The following is a 12,696-nucleotide window of genomic DNA, read 5'->3' as shown; positions in this document are numbered from 1 at the left end:
TAAAGTCATTCTTCATTGCCCTTAGACTTCTGGTACCTACCTCATCACCACCTACCTGAAATATCAGTAGTGGGTAGTAATCTGATGTCTTAACCAGGGAAGGGAGTTTTCTCCTTATGTCCTTAATTCTGGCCCCAGGGAGGCAGCTGACTTCCCTGTGGGATGGGTCCGGTCTACAGATAGGGCCCTCTGTTCTCCTCAGAAGGGAGTCACCTACCACAATTACCTTTCTTTCTTGGTTGAGGAAGTCCTGAGGCGTGGTGGTGAGTGCCCAGCACTGGGCATCTCACTGGATGGATCATCCTTTCCATCCTCAGTCGCCTGGTCCTCGATTTCCAAAGCCCTGTACCTATTCTGCAAGGGCAATTGGGATGCTGAGGGGGACTGTGAAGGGTTCCGCTTGCCTCTCCGAGAAGGGATCTGACTCCACTCCCCCTTATCCCTTGAGTTCTCTCCTTCTGCCTGGTGACAGGAGGGAAGGGGATCATCTACTTCCGATGGAACCTCTTCCTGCTGCCTTTGCCTCAGGGCATGGCTCCACCAATCTATTTCATTTTCACTGTCTCTGATACTTCTTAACCTTTCTACCTCTTCCTTCAGTTCAACTACCTGCCTGAGTAGATCATTTACTTGATCACACCGTATGCAGGCAGTGTCTCTGGCTCCCTGAGAGAGCAGTGCCAGGCTCAGGCATTCGTTGCAGGCCAAAACCTGCACAGCTACATGCTTGCTGTGGGAGCTCAGTCTGAGTTCCCACATTCTTTCTTGCAGCGGCGTTTACCAGTTTTAGAGTATAATTTTTGTGATAGTAGTCCTAAGGCACAGGTTTTCAGTTCAGTTGTAGGATACTCCATGTGTGTAAGTGTGCTAGTGCTATGAAAATGATACAGTACTCAGCTGCATGCCTGCTGTTTCAGGAAGCTGTGGTCACACTTAAGAGAGAACTTTGCTTTGCGGCCAGCATGTTGGACATATATTCAACAGGATTGAATTAGATTACCAGAATTTCTATTTGTTTTTTTTTTTTTTTTAGTAATGTAACCTAGTAAGCAACCTAAAAGCTAGGAATATAAAGATACTGAGGCTAAAATCCAGTAATGAATATGAGATGCTGTTATTTTCATCCGGAAAGCCATGTAAGTATGTAGGAGAGTAAGAGTTTAAGCAGCATATTTCACTTCACAGACCAGTGGTTTTAATCCGGTGAGAATGAACAGGTATAGAAATGTAAGCAGATAGAGAAAATGAATGAACAGGTAATAGTGGAAAAGGGCAAAAAAAAAAAAGTAGTTTGTACATAGAATGGTACAGCTTTTCATAGGTAAAAGGTTATTTTTGGTAGAGGATGTGGTCTGATGTTTGAGCAGTTTCTCTCAAGGAGTTTATCCCTGGAACCCATTGTACAGTAAAGAACAGTCTGGGATTTTTGTGTCTAAATGTCTTAAATGATAGATGTGATGGATGCTTATCCTTTTCATAAGGAAAAAAATGTATAAAGGGTTCAGTCTTAAGTTTTGAGTTCTGTTACTAGTGGCACTAATGGCTTTGCAGTTTTTCAAAGCAGTTTTATAGTTCCCAGAAATCTATTGCTAATAAAATTTAACAGAGTTTCTTTGATTGTTTTAGAGGTGTATTTGATGCTTCCCTCAAAATGGCTGGGTTTTATGGACTCTACACTTGGCTGACTCACACTATATTTGGGATTAACATAGTCTTCATACCATCTGGTAAGAATTTGAACAATTATAATCTATTTATAGATAATATTACATAAATATTTATTGTACAAGATAAAAGTAGGATTAAATGTTGTTGGTAAGATTAGTCAAAGTTATTTTTAGAGAACATTAAATCAGAAGCTGGCAACTATCAGAATTAGAGTTGCATAGGCAACCTTAACATGTTGATTTGTGCAAATGTCTTAACACAGTTTCTAATTACACCATTGGCTACTTTTTTTATCCTAACACCTAACTCTATTAATGAACTCAGTATATGATATGAACTTAATGAGTAGCTAGCTATTCAGAATTTGCTTTATTTCCTATTGAATACGTAACCTCATTTTTATTTCTTGTTTATTGTTCAAACCCCACTGTGAAAATACTATGACAATTTAATACGTTCATGATATGCATTGTGGTTCCAAAGAACTTAACGTTGATTGATTCTTCAAAGTTTAATTTAAACAACCATAGATCTAATTATTCTATGAAGACTGTACAGCTTTTCATAGCTCTTACTTTCAAAATATTTAGTTCCAACTGTGAATGTATGTAGTACTGCTGAAAATCTATTCCAGGGGTGTTTCAGGATCTCCGTGAGTAGGGTGAAGTCCCAGACTGCTATCTTACCTCTGAGCCTTGCCTTTTTATGTTTTTACAACACATCCCTGCCAGCTATTTTACTTCTGCTGTCTGCTGGATCTATTTTTTACTCCCTTCTGTCCAAGTCTTTCCAGGTTTTAACTTCATTCTGCCTGCCTTGGCTTTTGTTTCACAGAATCACAGAATCACAGAATTATCAGAGTTGGAAGGGACCTCTAGAGATCATCTAGTCCAACTCTCCTGCTAAAGCAGGATTGCCTAGAGCACATTACTCAGGACTGCATCCAGGCGGGTCTTGAAAATCTCCAGGGAAGGGGACTCCACAACCTCCCTGGGCAGCCTGTTCCAGTGGTCTGTCACCCTCACCGTAAAGAACTGTTTCCGTGTATTTGAACGGAACTTCCTGTGTTCTAACTTGTGCCCATTGCCCCTCGTCCTGTCACTTGGAACCAATGAAAAGAGTCTGGCTCCATCCTCCTTCAACCCACCTTTTAGATACTTGTACGCCATAAGAAGGTCTCCCCTCAGCCTTCTCTTCTCCAGGCTAAAGAGTCCCAGCTCTCTCAGCCTTTCCTCATAAGGGAGATGCTCCAAGCCCTTAATCATCTTAGTTGCCCTTCGCTGGACTCGCTCCAGCAGTTCCCTGTCCCTCTTGAACTGGGGAGCCCAAAACTGGACACAGTATTCCAGTTGTGGCCTCACCAGTGCCGAGTAGAGGGGGAGAATGACCTCCCTCGACCTACTGGCCACACTCTTCCCTATGCAGCCCAGGATTCCATTGGCCTTTTTGGCGACAAGGGCACATTGCTGGGCCATGGATAATTTACTGTCTACTAGGACCCCCAGATCCTTCTCCTCCAAGCTACTTCCCAGCAGGTCAGCCCCTAACCTGTACTGGTGCCTAGCATTCTTCCTCCCCAGGTGCAGGACCTTGCACTTGGTTTTGTTGAACCTCATTAGGTTCTTCTCTGCCCAGCTCTCCAGCCTGTCCAGGTCACGTTGGATGGCAACACAGCCCTCTGGGGTGTCAGCCACCCCACCCAGTTTGGTATCATCAGCAAACTTGCTGAGGATACACTCTGTCCCCTCATCCAGGTCATTAATGAATATATTAAACAAAATAGGACCAAGTATTGACCCCTGGGGGACACCACTGGTTACAGGCCTCCAACTAGACTCTGTGCCGCTGATCACAACCCTCTGAGTTCTGTCCCGCAGCCAACTCTCAATCCACCTCACTGTCACCTCATCTAGCCCACAATTCCTCAGCTTTCTAATGAGGATGTCATGGGAGACAGTGTCAAAAGCCTTGCTAAAGTCAAGGTAGATGACATCTACGACTCTCCCCTCATCCAGCCAACCAGTTATAACATCATAGAAAGCTATCAGATTGGTCAAGCACGATTTACCCTTGGTAAATCCATGTTGACCACTTCCAATAACTTCCTGTTCCTCAATGTGTTTGGAGATGACATCCAGAATGAGTCGCTCCAATACCTTCCCAGGGACAGAGGTTAGACTAACCGGTCTGTAGTTCCCTGGGTCCTCCTTCTTGCCTTTTTTGAAGATTGGAGTGATGTCGGCCTTCCTTGATCACACCGTATGCAGGCGGTGTCACTGGCTCCCTGTGAGAGCAGTGCCAGGCTCCGGCATTCATTGCAGCCCGAAACCTGCACAGCCACATGTTTTCGTGGGAGCTCGGTCTGAGTTCCCACATTCTTTCTCGCAGCAGCTCTTGACCGTTTTGGGGGCATGTTCTTCTCTTGCAGTGGGAGGTGCTGAATCTCTGCCGTCAGCTTCCCGCAAGCCCTGAGCCCGATGTTCCTCTGCTTGCGTTTGCCCAGCTTGTGCTCAGCTCAGACGCAAGTCTCTCAGTGACCTACCTGCCAAAAGTTGCTCCCTGTTCGCCCCCTCCCACTGCGGTGCTGCAGTGAGGGCCTGGGTGACGCCCACTGGCTGCCCGCGTGCTGGGTGCGCAGCGGCCGGCCGCTGCGCTCCGGGGCAGCCCGTTTAGAACTGCCGCGCCTGACGTTGTCTCTGCCCCTGCCGCGTCAGCAGCCCGCCCCCGAGCTGCTATGTTTCTTCCATAGTTTACAAGTGCTGGTTTTTCAAGATGCCTACATTCAGGAAGATGTGGTATCATGAAAATGCATGATAGAGGTGTGCTGCTTTTTCTCAGTACTGTTGCCTGACTGTATTAACAGCCTCTGGGTTTCTATTATCCTTTAATCTTAGGTTTGGAAATGGCTGAACAGTTTTCACTGAAGAATCTTCTCCCCTGTTCCTCTTTTGCCTCTCTTCCCCTAAAAATAATAATCATAATAGTAATTAAAAAAAAATGTACCTTCCTGTATAAGCGAACAGAAGGGGAAGCTATAAAGCAACAAAACCCCATATAATAGGAAACGGCTGTATTGTAAAGTGCAACTACCTTTTTGCTTTCTGGTTAATGACACCAAAAAAGAGGAAAAAAAAAAGTTAATTATTTTTTTGTATTATGTTCATTTCTGTCGCATTAAATTAGAATGACAGGAGTACTGCATCACTTTAGATTACAACGGGTTTTTGTATAATCAGAAGGGTGTGCGCCTGTGTGTACATGTGTGCATACAGAAATATATAAGTCATGGATTTTAGAATTGCCTGGTTTCTCACAGTACTACCTGCATTACTGTGGTTGACTGAGGGAGATCTGGTAAGTGACAATGAAACTTATGCTTGTATACTTTTTTGTACACAGTTGCTAATTTGTAGTTATGTAAAAGTTTGAAATGTGCACGATTGGTATAAATTATAAATTTTCTGAATTGTTACCTCTTTTGGAAGTAACTCCTTATGAGTAACAGTTGGTGAAGCTTTCTGTATGGGCAATACTGAATTTTATTTTTTTCCTGTGCTTCTTCAGTGTCTTATTTATAACAGTTGATAGAAGTGGGACTACCGGTGTGGCAAAAGTGTTGGAATTTAACTGTAGGAATACTTGTGAAATATGTTTCTCTGGTCTTTTTCTCACCTCTGCTTCTGTGTGCTCTAGCATTAGCAGCAATCCTTGGAGCAGTGCCATTTCTGGGGACGTACTGGGCAGCCATCCCTGCAGTCCTAGATTTGTGGCTTGTGCAAGGCCAGGGATGCAAAGCCATTTTGCTCTTGGTTTTTCACCTCTTGCCAACCTATTTTGTAGACACAGCAATTTATTCAGATATATCAGGGTAAGTACATCAAAGACTTTAAAGTTAATATTGTAAAAATGCTTAACGATCATCGATGCCTTTAATTAAACTTAATTTTCTGAAGCATGCAAAACAGTATCTTCAAGCATAGGAATAGTGTAGTGATAACTACCTGATAGTAAGAAGTCTTATTGGCCTAAGTGCCTTTACTTTCCCAGGCTTCTTTTCTGTGAACTTTGTCACTTCAGAGGTCTTGAATTCATTCTCAAAGTCGGCAAAATCAACTGGTTTGGTTCTTAAAGTAATTCTAAGAATACCTTTGCTATTTATCTAATCATTGGCTGAAGACATGTAGCATTTTCCTTTACATTACTAATGCCAGATGATGCTGCAGAACAAACGAGATCCATGAACTAGTTAAGGACCTGAAAAAAATACTTCAATTTTTCAGAATGGTTTGTGAGAATTTTGAAGATTTTTTTGAAGCCAGCCTTTGTGTTGTGTAACCATAGCCTAGTGTAAAAATTACAGAATGATCTTTGAATGCTTTGAGACAGATGAAATTGCGAAACTGGAGATAGGCTCCTACTGAGACAGTAGCCAGTGCTATTTTCCTGTTGTGGGAGGTAGGCACAGATTTCTTAAAAAATCTTGCTAGGTGTTTGTCTGCGTCTATTGACTAGAACAGTCTCCTGGTTTCAGCTTTGAGTTTGTACACAGAGAAACAAACTCCAGACTATGGAGACAAAGTCAACGTCTGCAGTTATATCTGGAGTGCAACTGAAATGTCCACTGATGTTTTCTGCTGCTGACATATCTAGTGAATCCCTTTATGCAATTCAGATTAGAAGATAAAGCAGCAGTGTTTAACAGAGCTGGCAAAGATATGAACTGTCAAGTTGCATATGTGCAAGACACATTCGCAAACGCATACAAGAGATACAAAGTTGTACTCTTCTAGTCACTGCTTCAGTCTTGATCATCAGAAACAATCCTAGTAAACTGTTTGAACTGAAGACTTCATGGTCTGGTCTTAGTTGCATGCCGGTATTAGTTCCTCATTTGCGCAGATTTTTATTATAGCGGAGTTAATGTAGAATAAGGATATTTAGTATTTCAGTTCTGTGTTAAGTTAGAAATTAATATTTTTGCTCACCAAATATAATGACCGTGAACAGAGAGAACCTAATGATACTATGCACAATATTAATAATAATTTTCATAGACTGTTGCACTAGTTATTTTGCATGAATTGAAGCTAACAGGTGAAGTATAATCAAATTACAGTTTGTTTCCAACAATAAATCATGAATAAATTTAAGGCTAGTAGCTATTTAACCAGCCAATAGTTACGCTTATTAGAATGCATTTTTGACTGTAGGGGATGCAGGCTCTGTTTACTGTCCAGAAAATATATGTGGCAGGAACAGATTTTTCTGATGTTGGAGCAAAATTGCATTCTTCCCATTAAATAGAACAGTGATCATCATGCTGTCTTGCAGATTAGATTAAATCTATTTGAAATAACTATAATTAGGTTATGCAGGGTTTTCCAAATGCATTAAATTTATATTGTAGTCCTATTTCATCAGGTGATCTGTTGTTTACTTTAGCAAACTAGACAGAAGAACGTTTAAACTGATGCAAATGCTGAAAAAAATATTTTGAGTTTTTAAAGGTTTAGAAATGAATCGTGTCTACTATTGGAGAAACATAAAACTTCAAGGTCAAGTCAGTCCCCTCAAAAAAACAATCTGGCCCTACCAGTAGGTTAAATTTGATCCAGTTAAGACATGATTGAGGTGTGTATGATGTAATAAGTCACGTTGCATGGTCTTATTCCGCACACAGTTCTGATGAAGGCAAAGACTGCCAATGTGGGAGTAGAAGTCAGGACCATGGTAGAAACCTGGCAGAAACTGCCGGACCTCTAAACTGACTAGCTGGTATTTTCACTCCATTACACTCAGAATGTAGAACAACTTCGTGAAAGTTGGGTGCAAAGTTTCAACTGTAGCTTTTCTTATATAATTCTGTATTACCATCATTATTTTAGCTAGAATAAAGATTAAGCATGATGAGCGGGTTTTGTGTAAATGCTGTTGATAGAATTTGTGTTGTGCATCTAAACGGAAACATGGAAAAGAAAAATGCAATGGATTATTTGCTGCTGTAATAGCTCTTATCAAAAGCTCCATCGGCCCCAACTTTCCAGTAAATATTAATATGTTCATAAAAATCTGGTTTTAGTTTTCATCTGAAAACGTTAAAAGCTAATGATAACAGTCTGAGAAGTTGTTTTGTAACAAGATGAGAAGACATGACTGTTTATTTAAAGAATACATGCTAGTTATTCTTTGAAAGATGCAGTGCAGGTTGCCTTCGTCATGTAAATTATCTTTGCTCAGGGGCACTTACAGTACATGTTGCTAGTTGTCTTAAAACTTAAACATTCGTGACAATAAAGCATGAACATTCTTTATAATAAATCTTCTTTCAATTTTCAAAATGGAAATGTTTTGCTGTAGACTCCATCAGGCATTCTTCAGCAAATGTCTATGAAATAGCTACTCCATTGTGGATATTACCAGTGTTATACACTGTAAAACATTGTTTGATCTGTTGTGCAAATATAGCGCAGAATACAGCTTGGAACGTTTGTGCAGTCATTCAAACAGTGGCTTATAGTGTAAATATGGGGATCTATAGCTACCTATGTAATTTTCTAAGCTTAATAAAACTTTATGATTAATTCACATTTCATAATTGATAGTAGTGTTGTTTGTTCTTAATTTAATTTTATTTTGCTTGTGTCATAATTCCAGAGGTGGTCATCCTTACCTGACAGGTCTCGCGGTAGCTGGTGGAGCATATTACCTGGGACTGGAAGGAGCCATCATAGGACCAATTCTACTTTGTATACTTGTGGTTGCTTCCAACATATATAGTGCCATGTTGGTGAGTCCAACAAATTCCGTGCCAACTCCATCACAAGCAGCATGGCCATTACAGATTTACCGGTAAGTTACAAATGTCTTACATGTATGCATTATTTTTTTGCATGGATCAGTGTATGTACACATAGGTATAGAGAATGCGTGCATGAGTTTTATATATATACGCACCTACATGCATATTGAAGTATTTGGAGAGGATTCAGCTATCCTATAGTCTAGAAATAAAAATTACTGGAACTTACAAACTTGAAATGTTTGTTTAATGTCTCTCCGCTTCTTGCAGAAGGCTCTTTTAGAAAATTCACTGATACCTTTGTATCCTGTAATGTATATGTTGCCATTGTGCTAGAGATGATTTTTCTGTGTAAAACTATTATTCATGGAAATCTAATAGTCAGTGTTCATTGCCTTTAATAAGAGGCCTGCCTGCAAATACTGCATTTTTATGTGTTACTGTACAATACTGCAAAATATAAATAAACATACTTGAATTTAAAAAATGGGACGACATTATATGCCATTATTCCATTAAAAGTATGGTCTTGATTAATCTGTTTATTGAAGTTACTGAACATGGAATATAGAAATGTATCTTTAAACTGTACAGTTAAGGAATGGGATGAATAAACTCTTAGTTGAATACTTAATTAAAGTTGGAAATCGTATTGTGAAGTTATTAATGACAGTAGCCATTTTAACGTCTCTACTGTCTTGTTCAATTACATAGGTTAGCTCATTATACCTGTATCTTAGAGAATTCCATACTTGTCAGAAATAATCCTTTGCTTCATTCACATGAATAATGTTGTCATCTTTCATATGAGTATTTAGGAGAAAAAACACTAATTGGACCTGTCTGTAGTCTGTGACTTGTAGAAGTTACATTCCAAGACTTTCCATGTACACCTTAGCTAGAGCTTCCCACAGTACACACAAAAATTTGCATGTGTGTTTGTTTTCTGTTTCATTTGTAGGAAACTAGATGTTTCTAATCGCTCAACAGATTTGAGTCTTACTTTTTTTTTTCCCCTCCCTGCCCTCCAGGTCATCTAGAGAGAGTCCTGAGGAGATAAAAATGGCTGCAGAGTGATGAAGGTGCTGTGCTGCACCTATTCAGCGTGAGAAAATTGCTGTCTTCTGTCTTGAGTTCACAACAGCCATGGCCTTCTGTCCTTTTCCAGCTGTGCCTGGGGGCAGCTCACAGGGAAGCATAGCTTGGGTTTTAGGAGAAACCACTTCTCAAACATATGCTGGCCTTACATTATTGTGCACTTTGCCTCTATCAAGAGAGAATGTCTACTTCCCATGGCTTTACACACTAACACATGGTTCAACTGCCTTGTTGAAGACCTTGAAGACCTTCTGTCTTCATAAAAAGAATGGTTAAAAGGACAGGTATATCCACTGGGAGTCATTATCTTACCTGCTGAAATTACTGACTTAGCTGTTATTTATTTGGTTATTTGTGTTATTAAATTGTAGTAGCTTTAAAGAAAGCTAATTCCAAAATATTTATTCTCAGTTAATTTGGTGGCAAAAACGGTGCAAACCACTCATTGTAGAATACAATTGTTTGCTGCTCCACAAAGCATTTCTTTAGAGGCTTTAACCGTCATCTGTAACTTATTGTAACACTTAAATATTATCCTCTTATACACACTGAAATTTAAAGTTGTTGGGGACTGGTATTTCTAATATCTTCCTGAAATTAGTAGATGTGCAAATTGTTAAATGTGGGATTTCCTCATATTGAAACAGGAGGACTTGTTTACATAGTTTAAATCTTGCCCTCATTTGCAGTGAAATCTGAGTATTTTGCTGTTTACCCACCATCCCAGTGGAGTCATCTTGTGAACTAAATTTAATCAAAGGCCTCCAGTGTTTTCAGGCAGAGGTAATGTATGATTGCCATGCCTACTTCCAGTATTAGGAAGAAGTTGAATGGGGATTGTTGGTTTTCAAGTGCTCTTGCTGAGTTCAATTAACTTTTCAAACAAATTTAATTTTATTTCCAGAGAGGAAGGGCAGAGAGCATGGATTTTGTTTTAGTTTAGTTTGTTTTTTCCCCCCTTTAAGCCTCTGGCCAAATATCTTACTAGGATATAAGATATATCTTGTATATTAAGATCTATCTTAATAATAAACAGAGTTCTTAAATTCCTAAAATGGTGTGTTGCCTAGGTCACAGCATCAAACTACTCTCGTGCTTTTCTTCCATACATAGTTTTGCTTAAATTGGAGTTTTGGTCTTTTGTACTGATTGTTGAAATATTTTGACACAATGGATCTTTGTAAGTGGATCCTTTTCATAAAAAGGAAGTGGGTTTTTTGGTAGAAATTTCATACTTGAGCAGCTTTTCCACAAATACGTTAAGGCCCTAGGTACCAAGTAGCAGATGCACATGCTTAACCAAAGAGCCACCTTTCAGTTTCTAGTAACTTCTATTGAATTTGTTTCAGAGTTTGACTGATAATGAGTTATACAAAATACAGGCATGCTTTGCGTTTATTGTTGTCAGTAATGCAACTGGTAGAAGAAGAATCCGTTCTTATTTAGGGATAAGGATATCTAAGATTTGTGTACAAACAGCTCTTGGTAACTTAGATATTTGTTTTACTCAAGTTGCAGAAGTGCTGATAGATTTGGAAGGCTCCTATTTTCATGAGATTGCATGTATTTTTACATTATTTCTGAAACTACATTGCCATAGAAAGTGATTGGAAAGTACTCTGATACTTCCTAAGCAAGCAAGTCCTGGTATAGGTCTGCAATAAACAGGCTGCCTATTAAGACACAAATAGCCTACTCCTCAGATTCTCAAAATTAGCTGCTGCAATTTTACTGATGACATTTAATGCTTAAATTGGGGTTTTAAGCATGCTGATTTTGCACTTGCAAACTTGCAGGTATGTGTTTGGAGGACAGACTCAGGCTTAATTTAGTGGTTTGACTCAAGTTCACTAAAATATGGAAACATCCTATTTAATATTTTAAATTCTGAAAGACCTACACATCAATTCCAGCTATCTGAATAGGAAGGATATATTGCTAGAATTGATGAACTGTCCTGTGTTTTAATTTCCTTGGTTTTGTGGATCACGTAAGATCTTCAATGAAACACATTTTCATAATTGTTGCTAGCTAGTGTGGAGGATGACAAAGAACCTGAGGCTCTCCCATTCCCGCACATTCTAACCAGCTTGAACGAGACTGCTGTGATACTTAGCAAACTTCTTTGTTATGTTACTTTTTTAGTTCAGAAATTTGCACTGAAATGTTGTGTTCTCATTATAGCATTTAAAGAAGATTGCTACCAAGAAATATGCATCTTTAATATATTTCCAGTTTTCCATTGCTCCTCTTTACTCACTGGTCAAGACATTGTATTGTCCAAACTTGCTATCCCAGTTATTTCTGAGACAATCTTTCAGGTTCCTGTTGTACTCAACGTAGTCATTTTAAGAGTCATTATAAAGCATTTGTTTGGTTTTAGTTTTTTGTCTTCTCCCTCCCTCTTCAACCGACCTCCTTAGATCAAAGAAAGGTCTCTGCTCTGAAGATTAAAATGGTATTTCAGGCACGGTTGTCTTCAATAATGGCAAATCTGTAAAATCAGCTGAGAACATATGTTGTTATTTTGAAAAGTTCCTTTCCCAATGTGAAGAGAAATGATTTTGTGTAGAGAATTCATATCTGATGTAGTCTTGTTAGTTGGCTCTGCTTTTAAATGAGGCTTCATATTGATGCTTCCTGTTTCAAATTCAGCTAAGACTTGCCATGAAGAACCAGCAGTAGTACAGTCTTTCTCAGTAAATGTAGCTTAAAGAGCTCATGCTATGTGCCATGCCTGACTGAGGAATGAATTGTATGGTTCAGTAATGGTGTACTGCCAAAAAGAAAAGAAAAAGAAACAAACCCTCCAGTAATACCTTCTTAGAATATGAAATATTCACCGAATTTTGCCATGTTGAAAAAGGCCAAAACACCACCTTATGAAAAAGCATACCTTGATTATTTAGGGTTTGTCTTTAGTGTCTAATTACCAGTAGAAATAAAAAAAAACCAAAACACACTTGTCCTTGCATATTTAACAATCCATATTCTTTTCTGAAAAGACTCAGCCTTTTTAAAAACAGTTTAGTTTAGATCAATCTCACATTAATGTGAAAATAAAGGTCATTTTGACTTCTGGTCATTTTGACATACCAGTTCCTGATTATTTTGCCTCATCTGGAAAAGCA

General features: G+C 39.2%; 1 protein-coding gene across 1 annotated transcript in view; it reads left to right on the top strand.

Moving 5' to 3' along the window:
* TMEM245 (transmembrane protein 245) overlaps positions 1 to 9,652 on the top strand; it is a gene marked incomplete at its 5' end in the record, with an annotated part of 95,990 nt that extends 86,338 nt beyond the window's left edge. Inside the window, 4 exons of the mRNA XM_082480041.1 lie at positions 1,627 to 1,727; positions 5,362 to 5,536; positions 8,323 to 8,517; positions 9,499 to 9,652. Of these exons, the coding sequence (XP_082336167.1) occupies positions 1,627 to 1,727; positions 5,362 to 5,536; positions 8,323 to 8,517; positions 9,499 to 9,544 (517 nt within the window). The 3' untranslated portion in view covers positions 9,545 to 9,652. The remainder of the gene's footprint in view (positions 1 to 1,626; positions 1,728 to 5,361; positions 5,537 to 8,322; positions 8,518 to 9,498) is intronic.
* Between the last annotated feature and the right edge of the window lie 3,044 nt (positions 9,653 to 12,696).

This window comes from Vanellus vanellus (genome assembly GCF_965231255.1).
Source record: "Vanellus vanellus genome assembly, chromosome: 2".
Lineage (NCBI taxonomy): Eukaryota > Metazoa > Chordata > Aves > Charadriiformes > Charadriidae > Vanellus > Vanellus vanellus.
Note: the sequence above shows the minus strand (reverse complement) of the source record. Positions and strands in the feature narration are given on the sequence as shown.